General features: G+C 43.2%; 1 protein-coding gene across 2 annotated transcripts in view; it reads right to left on the bottom strand.

The window, feature by feature from the left end:
- Positions 1-18,928, bottom strand: part of TBCK (TBC1 domain containing kinase) — a 1,508,203-nt gene that overhangs the window by 1,171,348 nt on the left and 317,927 nt on the right. For both annotated transcript variants that reach the window (XM_085641401.1, XM_085641402.1), the window contains exons 5-6: positions 14,565-14,638; positions 3,318-3,459 (exon numbers count right to left, since the gene is read on the bottom strand). In XM_085641401.1, coding sequence (XP_085497527.1) covers positions 3,318-3,459; positions 14,565-14,638 — 216 coding nt within the window. The remainder of the gene's footprint in view (positions 1-3,317; positions 3,460-14,564; positions 14,639-18,928) is intronic.

Here is an 18,928-nt window from a genome sequence, read left to right as displayed (position 1 = left end):
AGACTTGCAGTGCATGATCTGGAAATTAAAGATGTAACCAGCTCCTTCTCCACCGACAATAGGAAAGTGGCGAAGAGGGCTAGACAAATGCATAGGCACCGAGATGGCGGTATTTCAAGCAAGGGGTTGCCCCCAAAAACATAGAAAAATATGGTCTCGATGGGCTACATGCAGGAGCATCGACCTCCCTCCTCTTCCTTCGCAGTCCCCGTAAAAGTAGCCCCATGGGATATTTGCGGGTCACAATGTATGATGGATGTATGATGGATTGTTTTATCTCTTTGGGTATTCGTGTGTATTGAAATTTGCTTGCCAATGCGGGTGGGGTGGGAAAGTCTGCGTAAGGTTTTCAGTTTCAGTTTTTTATTTCTTTTTCACTTTTGTTATATATACGAACTGTACCCATTGATATTTCCACGTCTGGTAACCTTTCAATATTTTGTCTCCATGTGAACTATGCCGCCCAAGTGGTGCTTTAAAAACCTAATAAAATATGTTTAAAAAAAAGATGTAACCAGCTCCCCAGAGATGGTGGTAATGTCTCTCCATACCTGATGAAGTCTAGACACTAACATCACCATGGTGCTGAACAGCAAGACATGTGAAGTGATTGTGATTTTAGAGGCTGAGCTGTGGCATTTGTCAGTGCTAAACAAAGTGAGACTGTTCCATTGCTCCTCTTACTCAAGATATATAATTTCCTTTGACCGGTCTTCGAGTGCTGCCATTGGGTACTTAAACATGTAGATAGCCTGTTTATCTTGGGCTTTATACCTTAAAAGTGGCCACGTTGGAAGCCTTTTCCTTTTTCCAACCCCAATGGCTGTCATTTCTTCCTAAAGGATATGTGATTCGTTTTCAATGGCATTGGCCTAAATGGAAGCCGTTCAAACTCTAGAGTTTGTCCATATGTGAAAAGATAAACCAACAACAATGACCCTTAAATCTGCCCTAAAAAGTCAAGTGCTGCTAATAGGCCGAGCAGAAGAAACCGTGGAGTTTGTTAAGAATAAATTCGCATCACTAATACTGAAATATTATAACACTTTAAATGGTCAATATTATCAAAATGCAAATGTCCACAACTCAGTACGGCGGAAAATAGTGCAAATGAGATTCATGTTGTTTCCAATAAAAGAGTACAGAGCATCGTGAACTTCAGAATGCTACCCTACCACAGGATGCAGACTGTGCTCTTATTAACATGAGTCATTCATTCATCTCTTGTGTTGTTGTCTGGCCGTCAGCAGAGAATGGAAAACTTATATAAAACAGATTAAGCTATCGAACAATTTAACCACCTGCAAGGAAGCAGCAAGACACTGCCTGGAGTTTAAGAACATAACTGAACTTTGTTGATGTGCAAACTTTTTTACAAGCCGTTTTTAGAATTGCAACTCTGTTTCCCTCTACACTAATCCACTCCAGTGTTGTATATTCTTAATCTTCTTATTTTAACATGAATTTCGACACAAATTATAGAAAGTTTATAGATATTTGAAAGTTTTACTGATATTGTTCTTAATGGTTTTAATTAATCAGAATACATTTATTCATTCATTCTCTGGCCTCTCAAATCAATATATGACAACTTTTGCAAGGAAAGTTTGAGTGACATTTGCAGCTTCCTGTTTTTTTTCTAGAGGGGTGGGGAAGAATAAATACGATTTTCAATTGTGTTTTATCAATCACAAGCTCATTTGCCTCAAAGATATGGACTGATGTGACAGAAATAGCATTATCCAAAATGTCTGCTGCTACCATGATATTCTATGCAATCTGGAGATCAAAGTATGGAGGGTGTTCTGTAACAGAAACAATAATATCTAAAGCTCGGTCTCCAAATCTGAGGAGTGAAGACTTCCTGAAAATGAGTGATTTGGAATTGATACACTTCAGTCTAAAACTAGTGGTGGCGCCTTAGAAGAGTTTGCCCCTTGTAAGATAAGGCTGGTCCTTTTGAGGATGTGTCCCTTGTGATCAGGAATGGAAATTTTCTATGCCTTGTAAAGACGTATCGAAAAAGTTTGCTGGAGGTGCAGGGTCGGATGGGGACATCACTGAAGTTAGATGGGATGCTGTAGACATCAAAGGGATTCTGGACCTCGAGGAGAGGCTCCGCCCGCGTTAAATGCCTCAATTACAGTGGAGATCTTCTGAATGGCAAGAGTCTGATGTGCATTAAGGGTGCATTTGTCAAAGGACATCTCAGAACTGAAAGCAAGTGAAAGAAATGTCAAATACAGGCAAACTAGTGCCAGCTGCTAGAGACCCTGTTGGGTATCAGTTGTAATCCTAACAGAAACCAAAGGAAATTGTAAGGGATCTTTTCTTCTGGAAAGAGAATATGATCTAATTAATGACGTGGAATAATTTAAGGCTGTGACTTTATGAAAGATCCAGTGCAGAAGAAGAAATATGTTGCCTACTTGGAACTACAGTACTCCAGCATTGGCGTATTTGAGAGATTCACATGCATAAATTATTCACAATTACCAAGATTGGGTTCCCAGCCTGACAACGGGAAATAACTAAAGCATGTGTATCTATGAAAGATCCATAGCTGGAGAATCTGTGCAACACCCTGTCTAGACAGGAGTATTTTTTGGGTGACATGTAGCCCATATTAAAATGTAGTAGCCATCTTCTTTTAAAAGCGCTGTAAAGCGAGTCAATGTAGTGCTTACACATGTCCACATTATAGAGTTTGGAGAAGATGAGAAGGCACTGAGTGCCCATCTTCTTTATCTAGAATTCTGCCACACAATGAAACAGGTGGTCATTTCACGAGAAAGAAAAGTTTCTAAAACAGGGCCAGATGAAGAGCCTCTGTGTTTAAGAATCCTGCAGGTGGCATTGAAGAGGTAATGCCTCGTTCTATGAGCAACTACTGCACAGCCACTGCTACAACAAAAAAGACGGTTTCCATATTTTACATTTAAAATGATAGATCTAAATATTAAAATGATTCCACGGAACAACTCGACTGTAAGCAATTTACTAGTGACTATGAATAATGACGTAGAGCAACAAAGTACTTGCCCACAATTGTGTGTTTTTTATGCAATAAATGTGACATTTTACAGTCTAGGGGTGCCATATTTAAATTACACCTGTTTGCCATTAATCTCTGAAACAGTGGTTTCTGTTTTTTATTCTGTGTTTAAAGGGTTGTTACTGAATCGAAATGATGAGGCAGGTGCTTCTTTACCACAGACATACACTGTGACAGGAAGAAGTAAAAGCAAACAGTTATCTCTTTTTCTTTCGTACAATAAACAAAGTATTATACAGGTTTTTGTTTTTTTCTTACATACCATGCAAAGTTCGAATAAAATGATGCCAAGGGACCACACATCTGATTTAGGGCCAGAGGGTAAAGGCTTCTCACTCTGCATATTACTGCGGTGTTTGAAAATGCCTTGTGCAATCACTTCTGGTGCAAGGTAGGACGGGTATCTAGGAAAGGAAAAAAAAATAATGAAGCTTAAGAAAAAAAATTTTTTTGTTAAAAGGTATATTTGATTTCTGTCATATTTCTAAAGAATAATATTAATAGAGCACTAATGCACTTTGCAGATCAGGCCTTGTGCCCAACTCCCTCACCCCCCCACCTCCCACCCTGCGCACAACCGGTGGCCGTGCGCAGCCCGTGTTTGCCACCTGTGCAGGTGGACCTCAACGCATGGTCACAGGCCGATAGTCATGGCACTTGCCTTGCTCGAAACACCAACTTGCTAATGGCACAGACACACAACAACAGTTATCAAGAGAGCAACTTGGCACGCCGCGCAGGTTATGGCGTGTGTTCAGTGCACTGACAACCGTTACTGGCAAATTTCAGTGATTTTACTCTTTTGGGTCAGAACCATAACTCAGTTTTTAACTGTGTTTTTTCTGTGAATATATGAGCATCTACACACAGACATGAAAGCACATTCTAAAATAGTCCAGGCATCGCTATAAAAAAAAAGGCAAACCACAGCAACTCTTGAGCTCTTGAATCCAACGAATTTGTGCCACTTCATGGTCCCTCTAACCCCCCGTCCCATACCCCAACACCCCCACATGAAAATATTAGGGCCACATGTACAAAGGCTTTTTGTGCCTGCAAACAGGCCGATTCGCAGAATCGGCCCATATGCGAACGTAAAAAGGCTGTTTTACCTGTACAAAGCCCTATTTGCGATTTTGTAACCTATTACCTAATCGCACATTGGGTTTGCGATTCGGTGTTAGGAAGAGGCGTGTTTAGGAAGGGATTCCCTTCCTAATACCAAAGCGCAGTGGTATGTGTGAATGTTTTGCGACCGAAATGCGGACGCAAAACATTTGCATTTTATTGCCGATTTCAAGTAGGTGGTAACCCACTCGCAAATGGGAAGGGGTCCCCTTCCCCTTTAAGAATGCTTGTAAATTTTTTTTATAGGATCAGGCAGTGGTCTCATGGACCACTGATTTTTTTTAATTAAATGCATACCGGTTTCCTTTAACCCCTTCAGCGCTGCGGGAATTCCCCCGCGGTGCTGAAGGGTTCGAGCGCGGGCGGGGCCATGACGGAACGGTTCCGTCATGAGCACAGCGCAACCGATGCTCATGACGGAACCGTTCCGTCATGGGCATGGAAGGGGTTAAGGAAAACAGGCTGCATTTAAAAAATGAAAAAAACGATTGCATTATTTAAATACAATCACAGACATGGTGGTATGTGGACCGCAGCAGGCCACTACTCCTGTGATTTTAGCGATTCCCAATGAATCACAAACCAAGACCTATCACATGAATTTTCATGAGGTAAGTCTATTTGCGAGCCGATGGGAATCGCAAAATGTGTCATAGACACATTTCAACATTGAAGTTTGCGATTACCAAATAGAGAATTGCAAATATTTGCTATTTGGTAATCACAAACTATTACCTTCGTACATGCGGCCCATGGTTCCTTCAGCCAAGGACAGGTGAGACATCCACATCTTTATGCTGTTGCATACAGAAACATTTATGGAAGCTTCAAGGAGTGGGTCAAAGTGTGGGTTGCAGAGCAACACATGCAGTGCCTTTAAGACACAGCACTTGCTGTTTTCTGCTTTCTACACTGAATCATACGGACAGCAACAAGTATAAACCAATCCTCCATAAGATGCTCTCACTGCAGGCTCCAGCCGTTCAAGTGTGGAGTAAGAGAGACTATGCAGGTTGCTCATGGTATGCCCTTGCCGGGAAGGGGAGTACTACGGCTATACCTACCGTTGTTTACAAGCTGTTCCATGTTAGGTGGGATTAATTCCTCCAAGCCACAAATGTTTGTATTCTTGTAGTTCTGCCTTTCCATTTTCAAATGCAGGGCCAAGAGACCCAGAATGCTTAGCAAAAAAGAGCACTGGACAGCATATTTATGTTTGACAAAGGGTGGCTTGAGATCTATATTCTGCAGTAGTTTTCTTCACAGTGTAGATTGGGGAACGGGAGCACAATCTCACCTAGTACCAATCTGATACCTCTTAGGTGGAGGGGGGAGCACAGGGGGGGGGGGTTAATTTAATTATATAATATATATATAATTAAACTTACCTTCCCGCCGGCCGGGTCCCGCATCTTCTCTGCTCTCCTGCTCTCCAGGAACAGGAAGCAGAAGCAGGCAGCCAGGCTCCCTCCCTCCCCTAAGCCAATCACAATGCTGCAAGCAGCAATGTGATTGGTTGGGACACCGCCCACCCTGCGCTTATCGGGAGGCAATTTTCTCCATATAGGCTGCAGTGCAGCCTGCATGGAGAAGGGCAGAGTGCGCATAACTTGTTTGGGCGGCCCCATAGGACCGACCAAACAGTCTTTGCGCACTCGGGAGTGGGCAGGCACACCACTCCTCCCCTGCCTTGCTCTCAGAGCAACCCCACCCACCCGCCCGTCTGCAATCAAACATAATATGGTAATAATGGAAAGTTATTACATTTTTATGCTTCTGCTGCTCGCAGTGCGAGAAACAGTAGGGCGACGCTCCTCCGCAATAGTGGAGGAGCCGCTCCTGCTTATGCCTCTTAGTTACCTAGAAATGCTACTGTGTGGAAGTTCCTACTCAACTTCCTGATGACAGAACTTTCCCTGCGAGGTACAGAAGGATGGCTCTGAGGTACTAGAGTGCAATAGTTAAATAGGCAGCTGCAGGGACATGCAAGGAGGGAAACCAGTGGCTTAAATCAATGAATGCCTTCTTGTCCTTACTGTTCTCATCCTTAATATTGATTACTACTGGTGTATTGAAAGCAGTGTCGCATCCCAAACTCTTAGCGACTAAAGCTATCACCAGGAGATGGACAGTGTGCAAAGATGTGGTGCATGACAATTATACGAGAAAAATGAAAGCAGCAGTGTCCTTCCGTAGGGAGCCTACAACAACTGAATTGGAAAGCTAAACTCTGCCCTTGAGAATTATAATGCAGAGATCTAATGTATCGAAATGGAGTTCTTAGATTTTAATATAGACCCATTAAAGTATTTCTGCTAATTGCCCCTGATCAGGGAAGAAATCAGACCAGTCGAAATGATAGAAAACATACCACCTAGCTAGTACCAAGGTAAATCATTTGGTTGTAACTTCTCATCTACACCATTTGTTTTACAGGTGTGCAAGGTCACCTGCCTCCCATTCATTATTTTGTCAGCATCATGATGCTTCACTAAGGCACTCAAGCTGTTGAGAGCAGTTTCCTGGAATAGGGATGCGAGGAAGATAGTTTGCCTAGATGAATTTCTCTTTATGCCTCAAAAGAAGGCCTTACAAGAGCGAGTCCGGTACATTATTTCTCAACTACGGAATATGGACTCTAACCAGTTGGGAGAAATGGGTGGGGGGATCCAATGTAATACACAGCTCATAGACATCCATATAGACTCTTTTAAGGCCAATCTTACATCCACCATCTCAGAAATTGTTCTATACAGGGAATGAAATATTACCAGTCATACGGGGGAAACATACCACCGATGTGAACTGACAAGAAGATTGAAGTTCCTACCTACTTCTACTGAAGTTACCTTTCCGATGCGCCTGCATTACAAGAACATATAGAGGCTTACAGGCCCTAATTGACTGACATAACCTGTTTTCATTGTCTCAGACTTCCCATAGGTTGTTTAGCGTGAATTATTCCAATAGGTTATTTCAGGTCATTTTGTATATTTTCTGCAACATTTTTACCAAAGAATGTTAAAACAAAAAACGTACAAGCTTATTTTTAATAAAATCAAGACTTTACTTTTTTCAATAATTTGGTGTATATCTTTTCTGTGTTTTGGTAAAGATGTCCTTTCAGATGACCTTTGCAAAAACTTAAATATCAACTGTCACTAGATTAAGGTTGGATGTACTGGAATGGTTTGGCATTTATTCTCCTTTTGCATCATCTTCTATCTTCAGTATTGGATTTTCGGGTCCGTTTCACAAAATTGTTTGCTTTCTCTTACGCGATTAGAATCTCTGCGTAATGAAAATAATGTACTATGTCGGTCTCGCTATAAATACATGGTTTGAAGTTAGCACCAGTAAGCATCGTTATAACAAATCCACTTCTCTTGTAAGTTTTTTAATTAATTATATGTTGAACTTAAGCCAAGTTGATATATTATGTAAGTTCTACCTATTAGTTATTAATGTGCCTTGCTTGGCACCATAAAGCAATGTAGGAGGAAGAATGTGTTGAAATACCTCCGAGAGCGGCAGTACCTTCTACGACGGTAAAAAGCCTGGCTTTTGGTTGGAAAGTAAACTCGCTATGGAGACTCAAGCCAAAAAACTGTCTGCAACTTGCTTTGAACTATTATGTACATTAAGAAAAATCATGCCGTGGTTACCTCCTCCATCCAAAAGGGTAGTCATACAAGGGCTGATTAACTCCCGTCTTGACTACGAGAACTCCTTGTTTCTGGGAAGCTCTCAATACATTTTAAAGCGCCTACAGGGTATTCAAAATGCCGCAGCACAGTCACTCGTCAAGACACTCAAACATCACTCAGCAGCACCAGCACTGGCTGCGCTTCATTGGCTCCCAATAAAAAAAGGTCCGTTTCAAGGCCCTATGCATGGCCCACCGAGCTGGCAGAGAAAAGGTCCTCTTCTGATCCGAAAACTGCTTTGCCCATGCGGCCCAGGGAGATCACTACACTTCGAGAACTCTTATCTGCTGACCATCCCCAAAGTTAAGAGAACCAGGTGTGGCAGCCGCTCCTTTGCTTTTCTGACTGCTAAACTGTGGAATGCCCTCCCTGCTAAACCTAGACAAATGGAGACAGAAATTTCCTTCAGTAAACTACTAAAGACCCACCTATTCTAACTCTTAGCTACTTGCCTAGGTCATGCAGGCGTGCCGGTCTCAGCGCCGGGAGGCCTTTCGGGGTAGCTGGGCGCGTTATAAGATACCATTTATACAATAGAATAGAATGGGGGTTTTTATAATTGAACTGTAACGTTCAGAGACGTTACGTCCTTTTTAAACGCAGTTAACGTTTTGCACAGTGGTATTTGTAATAGATAATAGGCGCTTATGGTGAGTACACCTGATATCTGTCAACTTCTTAAATCCGTGACGGTGCTAGAGGGTAGGGGAGAACCACCAGCCTCCCTAAAAACTGCGGTCAGACCACATAGAATCAAGATAAGGGTACCCAAGCACACGTAAAATCAAGGTCAAAACAGTTAGAATGTACATAAACAAGTAACACAAGTAGATCTTCGTCTCTTTCTTTTGAGTTTCTTCGATTTAATATTCTTTTCTCAGAATGTATTTCACAGTCTTCAAAATGGTTCCCAAGCCAACACGTGTTTCGTCGCCTTTAGTAGTTTTTTACATGCGACTTGTTCACGGCTAGGTACAAATTGATATGGTAATTACATTAGTTTATATGTTATTACAAGATGCAAACATTTGTAAACAACGTAAACAAATGTGCTCCCAGGGTAGGTATAAAAAACTATGGGTAGATTTATCCATAGGTGGTATCACAAGGCTATAGTGTACTATCAAACACCGTGAGGTATGGTGAGCACTAGCCATATCATATCAGTTGGTGATTGTCAGATCTTCTACAAACTTGCGTGTGAGTGACGTATGTGAGACAATCCTGTATGTGCTGGAACTTCATTCCAGTCAAAATTTAATCCGATATCGCATGCGGTATGAACAGTCCATTAAGTCAGAAAACACAATAAGTACGCAGACTATTGTCGTAAAGAATTATGAATAGAGATAGAAAGTGTGCCAAATAGAAAGAGCAGGTGATGCAAATAAAACAACTGACCTGAATACTGTTATATATGCAAAGTCTGTAATAAATGTAATCAAGATAAGAAAAAGTGTCACTATTAGTAACTATATAGACACTTTGTGAAATGCTTGAGTAGTGGACGAGTTCTCGTCCAAATTTATATACATACGTCTAGTATGACGATAATTCCAGGTCATACAATCAAACGACGAGGGAGGGGGAGGTTAAAGAATTTCTTCTGGGTGAAACGCTTTCACATCTCAGCTGTGCTCGAAATTTGAGCACCTCGTCTGAAACAAAAAGATAGATTGTCTCTGTATTGTCATCAGACAACATAGCTGGTCTGTCTGTCAGAAATTACATTTCTGCGGCAATGCCGAGATGAGCTATGCATGAATTTGTTAGACCCGTATACGTCTCGTCTATGTATACTATTAGAACATCTAGTCTTTAGAACCCGAGACATGTAGAGTATGATCTTAACATGCAGACAGTATGATACTGGTCTGCCCATAATATCACTTGCTATTAACGAAAATAGAATAAAATTAAATTTAAAACTCTAGTCTCAGCATACACGAGTACATTCTCGGTGTGCCCATGCAATCATTTGTTTTTAAACAAGGGAACACAAGAAAAATAAATTTTATAAACGCCTCATTCCAAAGTTATCTATGTTCAATCAAAAAGAATCCTCGTTAGAAACAAATAGACATCCTTGTGTTCTCACTGTCTGGCTCGTAATCTATAAACGTATTTACTCTTTGTAAAGAGTAAAATGTTATGGTAAGATGACAAAGCGTGCCCCGTTATTCGTTCTCCTCTTACCTCTCGGTCTATGAAGTGTATCTTCCCCCAACCGCGTCTGGCTCCAAATTAGAGTTGTCGGTGTGCGTTTACTCGGCAAGTATATGCACGAGTGGAAGGTCACGTGACCGGAAGTCGGGCAGCTGCGGAAAGCATACCACCGAAAACCACAGGCGCCATATTTAAGAAGGTTGCGTCTGGATAGTATAGAATGGGTCGAAATCTCACCGTATTCTATTTTTAGTATTGTCTAAATGAATAAGGCGCGGTTAAAACCATGTTCAATCAACATTCCAAACCCGATATAAGTGCGAGTGACATTATCATGTTCGTAACCGATTTGATAAATCGGTAGAATATATTGCATTACGCGTTCGCGTTGTAAAAGGAAGGACCAAACTCAGAGTATCTAATTGTAATTTTATCACTAATACCAACGTCATTTAAGCATATATTGATTTGCAAGTTTTGGTAGCCATCTTGGGTCAGGACATGCCTAAGATAGTGAAGGCAAAGAAAACTTTATGACGGGCCCAAAGTGAACAGAAATCACGACTGCACTGTAGGCAGTTATCGAGTGTATATTATAAAAGCGTAAGTATAGGGCCACATATACATATCTCGAATAGTCGAATAGAAAATCTGAAACTATCATAATTAAGGAACATGAGGCGTACCTGTAGTAAGCTGAAAATTTGTTTGTCAAGTATCCAAGGAATTTCCGAAACTCAAAGACTGTACATACCGTGATGTATATAAAATTAATAGTGGCTTACCACATATAACCAATGGTGATTTATGGTGAATGGGTGAGTGACATCATGAAACATATACTTCGCAGAATTCTCATAATCTCTTCAATAGAACCATATTTATACAACAACCAAATGTTTTCAGAAGAACAACATCTATGTATTTATACACTGTCCAATACTCTCAGGAGATGATACAATAATATGGCCGTATATAGTGTCTGACTTCATTTACCAAGAAAATAATGCATTTCATCATCAACATTGATCCCTAACTCAGTCGTACGCAATTTCAATATCCAGGAGGCTTCATTTCTACGAAGCATGAGTTCTCTGTTACCCCCTCTAGGGTTTCTCATGGTTTGCTCTATACCATAGAATATAAAGTCCCTGTGTACTCCCTGCGAGTGGCATTCCAGGATGTGTGTCGCAATGGGGTATCTTTGATCACCCTGTTTCACTGCCCTCATGTGTTCCCCTATCCTGACACGTAGGGGGCTTATCGTGCTGCCCACATATTTTTTGTTGCACCTGCACTCGATAATATATACAACAAAATTAGTGTTGCAATTGATATTCGTCCTAATCTTGTAACATTTCTCGTTAGGACCCATGAATTCCAATTTCTTATTGTAAGCCCATTTGCACGCTGAGCAGTGTCCACATCTATGGAAGCCCTCCATATGTGTAGTCAACCAGTTTTTACCGGTAGTGGCTATTGGATAGCTGGGGCTAAGGAGACCTCTAAGGGAGTTTCCTTTTTTATAGGTGATTTCTGGTTTGTTGCCAATAACCCCTGTCATGGTATCGTCTTTTTTGAGGATATGCCAGTGTCTGTTGAGACTTTTAACTAGCACATCCGAAATGTCATTGTAGTTTGTAATAAATCTTACTTTGTTATCATCTGTCTTTCTGTTTGTAATATCCCTGAGGGTCGTTTCTCTTTTAATCTTCATGATCCTAGATTTTGCTTTTTTTAGAATGTTGGTGTTGTAACCCCTGGATTTAAAGCGTTCAGTCATTTCTTCAGTACATTTTGTAAATTCAGCGTCCAGACTACAGTTGCGTCTGGCTCTGACAAATTCTCCATAGGGTATCGCATTGATCTGGTGCCTAGGGTGCGCGCTGGTGGCATGTAATATTGCATTGCACGCCGTGTCTTTGCGATACAATCTGCTATTAATCTGATTGTTCCCTACATACAATTCTATGTCAAGGAATGTGACTTTCACCTTGCTATGCTCGTGTGTGAATCTGATATTCCATGTATTGTTGTTGAGGTGTTCAACAAATTTTATGAGTGTTTCTTCATCTCCTGTCCAGATCATCAGGCAGTCATCGATATATCTGCCCCAAAAGAGAATAAACTCTGTCCATTCCGATCCATGTTGGCCCCAGATCCACTCCTCCTCAAGCCATCCCATGAACAGATTGGCGTATGAAGGAGAGAATCTGGAGCCCATGGCAACTCCCTGTTTTTGACGATACCACCTATCCTTAAACAAAAAAACGTTGTTGTCAAGGATAAGTTCTATCATGGTAATCAACATCTCTGTGTGTTCCCATGTGCTTGCAGATCTAGTGCTTAAGATTTTTTTGATCGCTTTTAATCCACATTCTCTATTGATACTGGTGTAGAGGGCCGTGACATCTAGTGTCACTAGTATCATTTCTGGTCCCCATGTAATGTCCGATAAGAGTCCCAAAATATGTTTTGTGTCCCGTATATATGATGGGAGGTTGCATACCAGTGGTTTTAGGAAAATGTCGACATATTCTGACATTCTTTCTTTGGGGCCCTCTATCCCCGAAATGATAGGTCTACCCGGAGGGAACGGAAGGTTTTTATGTATTTTTGGCAGTGTATACAGGCACGGGTATCTTGGTTTATTAACCTGCAGATAGCTATACTCATCATGATCTAGAATACCTATGCCATACCATTGTTTTAAATGTCTGTTAATATGTTCTGTCAATTTCCAAATTGGATTGCTGGAAAGGTGTTCATAGCATTCCAAGTCTCCCAATTGGGAGAGAATTTGTTTCTCATAGTCAAGGTTGGACATAATGACAATGTTGCCCCCTTTGTCCGCCTCCTTTATAATAATGTTGTCATCAGTTCTTAACTTATGTAATGCTTGTCTTTCCCCATATGTCAGGTTATCATTCCTTAGTCGTGGTGTGCGTTTCTTTAGATCAAATCTGTCTAGATCGCTGCTGACAAGTTTGTGGAAAATGTCTATACTATTCCCACTCTGTAACGTTGGTACCCATTTAGATTTTTCTATTAAGCCACTTTCCACTCGTACATCACTTATCACATTCAGATCACGCATAACAATATCTGCAGTTGTAATTTCATCTTCACAATCTGTTAGTGACAAAAGTAGCCTAGTATCAATGATTTCTTGAATAGTTACCGCACTCAGAGGATGTAGTTGCTGATCAATAGTATCTTTTTTATTCATTTCATTCGTAAACATGAGTTTTAAATTTAATTTTATTCTATTTTCGTTAATAGCAAGTGATATTATGGGCAGACCAGTATCATACTGTCTGCATGTTAAGATCATACTCTACATGTCTCGGGTTCTAAAGACTAGATGTTCTAATAGTATACATAGACGAGACGTATACGGGTCTAACAAATTCATGCATAGCTCATCTCGGCATTGCCGCAGAAATGTAATTTCTGACAGACAGACCAGCTATGTTGTCTGATGACAATACAGAGACAATCTATCTTTTTGTTTCAGACGAGGTGCTCAAATTTCGAGCACAGCTGAGATGTGAAAGCGTTTCACCCAGAAGAAATTCTTTAACCTCCCCCTCCCTCGTCGTTTGATTGTATGACCTGGAATTATCGTCATACTAGACGTATGTATATAAATTTGGACGAGAACTCGTCCACTACTCAAGCATTTCACAAAGTGTCTATATAGTTACTAATAGTGACACTTTTTCTTATCTTGATTACATTTATTACAGACTTTGCATATATAACAGTATTCAGGTCAGTTGTTTTATTTGCATCACCTGCTCTTTCTATTTGGCACACTTTCTATCTCTATTCATAATTCTTTACGACAATAGTCTGCGTACTTATTGTGTTTTCTGACTTAATGGACTGTTCATACCGCATGCGATATCGGATTAAATTTTGACTGGAATGAAGTTCCAGCACATACAGGATTGTCTCACATACGTCACTCACACGCAAGTTTGTAGAAGATCTGACAATCACCAACTGATATGATATGGCTAGTGCTCACCATATCTCACGGTGTTTGATAGTACACTATAGCCTTGTGATACCACCTATGGATAAATCTACCCATAGTTTTTTATACCTACCCTGGGAGCACATTCGTTTACGTTGTTTACAAATGTTTGCATCTTGTAATAACATATAAACTAATGTAATTACCATATCAATTTGTACCTAGCCGTGAACAAGTCGCATGTAAAAAACTACTAAAGGCGACGAAACATGTGTTGGCTTGGGAACCATTTTGAAGACTGTGAAATACATTCTGAGAAAAGAATATTAAATCGAAGAAACTCAAAAGAAAGAGACGAAGATCTACTTGTGTTACTTGTTTATGTACATTCTAACTGTTTTGACCTTGATTTTACGTGTGCTTGGGTACCCTTATCTTCCTTTTTAAACGCATTTACCATTACTCCACACAATGGTACATTTTTAAGACATACTAACAAAATTTAAATAAAAAAACGAATTCTTACCCAATAGGAAAATCAACATCTTCGCCATGGGCTGTCATATGGTAAATTCCAAACTTTGCAAGTTTAATGTGTCCCTGTGATACACAAGAAAGAACAATTAGTCTTCACATACATTTTAAACTGAAAATAAAACAAAACATCTGGCTACCTCAAATAGGGAAAGAGATTACGTGTCATATAGCCTGACAAAGGTAGTATAGAGCACTGCCATACATTGAATTTAATTCTCATTAGACGACAATGAAGTCTATCTTTTGCCACAAGCCTGAGCCCTGCAAGGCAGCACAGACCCGCAGGGAGACAGGCTGCCTCCTCAATAAGAGGATATTACATCCAGGGGAAATGGAAGCTGTCTGCAGATCTATTGTTACTGTTTTCACACAAAATCCAATTTCCAAGAACGGTGAGAGGCAACCATAAATTTACTTGGGACGTGACAAGTCGTTATAGGGTAGAAAAGTAGCAGAGCTAGATTAGTGTTAAAAGCCAAAAGAAAGTATCAAACAGTGACGAGGGGGCAACTCAGCACTGCAGTTCTAAATCATATGTGCAAGATAAACAAATCTAATTTATGACATATGTATGATTGCAGAATCTGTAGGATCTCTTAATCCCAATACACTTATGGATATAGAGAAAGCTCTGCAGTTCTAAATCATATGTGCAAGATAAACAAATCTAATTTATGACATCTGTAGGATCTCTTAATCCCAATACACTTATGGATATAGAGAAAGCACCGCAGTTCTAAATCATATGTGCAAGATAAACAAATCTAATTTATGACATCTGTAGGATCTCCTAAACACTAATACACTTATGGATATAGAGAAAAACTCTGTTATTTGACTGAACAAATCCACCTCGGTGTGAAAGTTTTTATTTTTCTGTACCTCGTTTTGCCCATCACTGAGAACTAAGGCCTCTTACCTGCATAGTCCCATATGCTGTTTATTTGAGCCAGCCCTTAGCTCTTTAACGTACTTCACTAGTAACAAGTCGTTTGTCTAATGCTGGACAGGCCTGCTGGTATGGACAGGAAAACTATTTTTTCAATACAAAAGTAGCAAGTAAATAAAGCTGGTGCATGTGGGTTACATCCCCTGAACAGCATTGTGTGCTGGCATAACTATACATTTTTCTCAATGTGCATTTTACAGGGTATGCCACATGAACATACAGTTTCCCACATGCCACCATCACTGATGATCACTGTAAATGAAAGTGGTAGCAGCCCGCTCCTCGGAACGCAGCTGGCATTGAATGGAGTATTGGCGGTTTCTTTCCCCCCCCTCCCGTGACATACACAGACCGGGACCTTCCCCAGGGGGCAGCGGTGGTGTGGCGCCGGAGGCGCCGAAGGACAGAACAAAGTGTGTGGGGTGCCGGTGGGGATAGCGCCCCAAGGAGGAAATATCCGCATCGCGGCAGGCGCGCTGATTTGAGGCTTGAGCCGTGCAGTGACCGGTGATAGATAGCGACCCGTCCCCCCTCGACTGCCGGTTGCTAAGGGCTCGCGCTGGCCTGTGGGTCTTGGCTGCGGGTCGGTTGGCAGTGAAGGCGCCTGAGGTGTGGTGCAGGGCCGTAGACTCGGGCCGGGGATCGCCGGTCATAAAGGAGCCATCAGCAGCAATAACTCGGGCAGCGACGGTGGAGGTGAGAGGTGCCAGCGGGGTTTCCCCCCCCCCCCTGAGCAGTGGACACTCCGGGGCGAGGTGTCGGGGTGTTGGAGAGCGGTGGCGGGCCACGGCAGTCAGTGACATTGAGGCGGGACGTGCCGCAGGCCCCTCTCGGACCGGTGCACGGGGGTGCGAGGAGAAGCTAGTTCGGTGCCGGGCGGCCGCAGCTGTTGGCGCGCTGCACTGCTGACGCCCCGGAGGCGGCCTCCTATAGCCGGGGGCATAAACTGAAAGGCACATTGGCAATCTTGCTACCGCGGCCCCGGGGGAGGGCGTAGGTACAGCTAAACAGCGCCGGCCACGGGAAAGCGGGATCCGGCTCCGGCTGGAAACGACAGAGACCCTCCGGAGGCATGGGGAGTAAGGCGGAGGCCGAGAAGTCCCAGCCTAGAGTTAACAAAGGGACCAGGCAAGTACAGACTAACAAGCTAGATCGATACACGCAGCCAAGGGATCCGCCGGCGGACCAGCGACAGGCACCGAGGGCCGGGAGAGATTCCCTGAGCCCCTCTCCGGAGCTGACCCTGCAAGACGTAATGGCCGCGATAGAAGGGGTCAAGTCCTCCCTCGATCAAAAGCTGGAATCCCTGGAACACAAGCTGGACACGGTCTCCATAGAAGTTAATTTAATTTGGACAGACCTTACTAAAGTGAATGAGAAAGTCAAATATTTGGATCTTATAACGACCGGCCTGTCAGACAACTCCAGCGAGAGGTCCGAGACCTCAAGGGTTTCAGCGAACTGGCCGAACGTAAGTTGGATGAATATGAAAGGAGGTCCAGGCGGAACAACGTCCACATTCTGGGAGTGCCCGAAAAATCAGAGGGACCCGCACCGGACCTCTTTGTGGAAGATCTGATTCTCAACTACCTCAAGCCCAAGGGCCTGGGAAAATTCTTCACCATAGAACGGGCGCACAGAGTTCCGGGTGGGCGACCCAAACCCGGAGCGCCCCCGCGCCCATTGATTGCGCGCGTTCTTAACTTCAGTGACAGAGACGCTATCCTGCAGTCGGCCCGCACGACGGCTCCACTGCGATACGAGAACGCCGCCATCTCCTTCTTCCCGGACTTCACCCAGCTGGTGCAGAAACAACGTAAGACTTTCCTTGCAGTCAAGAGACAGCTCAGAGACAAAGGGATTAAGTACGCCATGATGTTCCCGGCGTGTCTGCGGGTTGAGTACGAGGGGAGGGTTTTTCGATACCCCTGAAATGGCCGCGGACTGGATAGACAGTCGGCGCGCTCACGGAGCTGGAGTGCGCCGCGTGAGCGAGGAGGAAGCAATGCAGGAACAGGCTTGAAGCCGGCGAGCGGACCAGTTGACAATGTAATTGTGGTCAGGTATGGGGGTCATGGACCCCAGATGGGGGGCACGGTCAGTAGAAATAGAGCATCGCAGCAACGGACTGCTGAGAGACACTCATGGGACAGTTACCTTAGAAACCGAGGTCCTGGGGGAGGTGGTTGGGCTGCCTCCTCGGTACTACATTTAGCTATCGTTAGAGATAGGGTATAGGGCGACAGGCACTCTGCCAGTTTGTTATGGGTGGACCCAATCAGCAGGGGTGCAGGGTGGGATTTGTATTACAGTTGAATTTGTTATTGTAATGTGTTTTTCAACGACGTCAAAGTGGCTAGCAGAGCGAGAGCGAATTCCGAAACGACATGGCGAGGAGTAATGAGCAGGGGCTGGGGGTCAAAGTCCTCAGTTGGAACGTTAACGGGCTGGGAGATAAACTAAAGCGGGGGATGGTCAGCCAATTCGTCAGGAGGCATGCCCCAGATGTAGTCCTCCTACAAGAAACACATCTAGTCGGAAATACATGCTTGGCCCTACACATGGGAGGGTATAGAATGGTGGCACACTCTGGGTTCACGACTGGGTCCAGAGGGGTGGGCATTTTGGTTAAGAACTCATTCCCTTTCACGATACAGGCCTCGTGGACTGATGTCCGTGTCCGGTATGTCAGGGTTTCGGGCCTGTGGGAGGGGAAGACAGCCACATTTATCTCTGTATATGTCCCACCCGGTTTGCAAGCTGACACTTCCAACGACCTGGGCTCCATCTTTTTAACATTTCCGCTGGGTATCCTGGTAATGGGGGGAGATTTCAACGCAGTGGTAACCGGGGAGATAGATAGGCACCCACCGCGAGAATTGCGACCCTCCCAGATGTGGCTGTCAAATTTTCTAGACACTCATACACTCATATATCGAGCGCGCATCACAGTCTGTCGCGCATTGATTACATCTAAGTCCCAGCACCGCAGGCCCATACTATCCAAGAGATTCGCCACCTGGGACGGGGAATCTCCGATCACTCCCCTGTGTGGCTTCGAATGGAAATGGGTCGCACCATCGTAGGCAGGATAGCCCCAATTAACCCATGGTACCTGAGAGATCCGAGCATCCCCAAAAAAAACATCAAAGCTACAGATGATTACTTTCGGGAAAATGGGGGCTCGGTCGACTCAGCACAGACCCTGTGGGAGGCGTACAAAACAGTCATTAGGGGAGAGGTTGTCTCGTCGATCGCCGGAAGGAAGAGGGCCAGACAGGCGGATTTGGTGAGAGCAGAGGAAGACGTGTTGAGGTCGGAGGAGGAGACAGCCCAGGGGGGAACCCCGGAGGGCCTCCACCTGTTGAAGTTGAGACAGGAGGAGTTCAATAGCATAGCCAAAG

The sequence above is a fragment of the Triturus cristatus genome, chromosome 2_2, assembly GCF_964204655.1.
Source record: "Triturus cristatus chromosome 2_2, aTriCri1.1, whole genome shotgun sequence".
NCBI classification, from domain to species: domain Eukaryota; kingdom Metazoa; phylum Chordata; class Amphibia; order Caudata; family Salamandridae; genus Triturus; species Triturus cristatus.
This window is presented reverse-complemented; position numbering and strand designations above follow the sequence as displayed.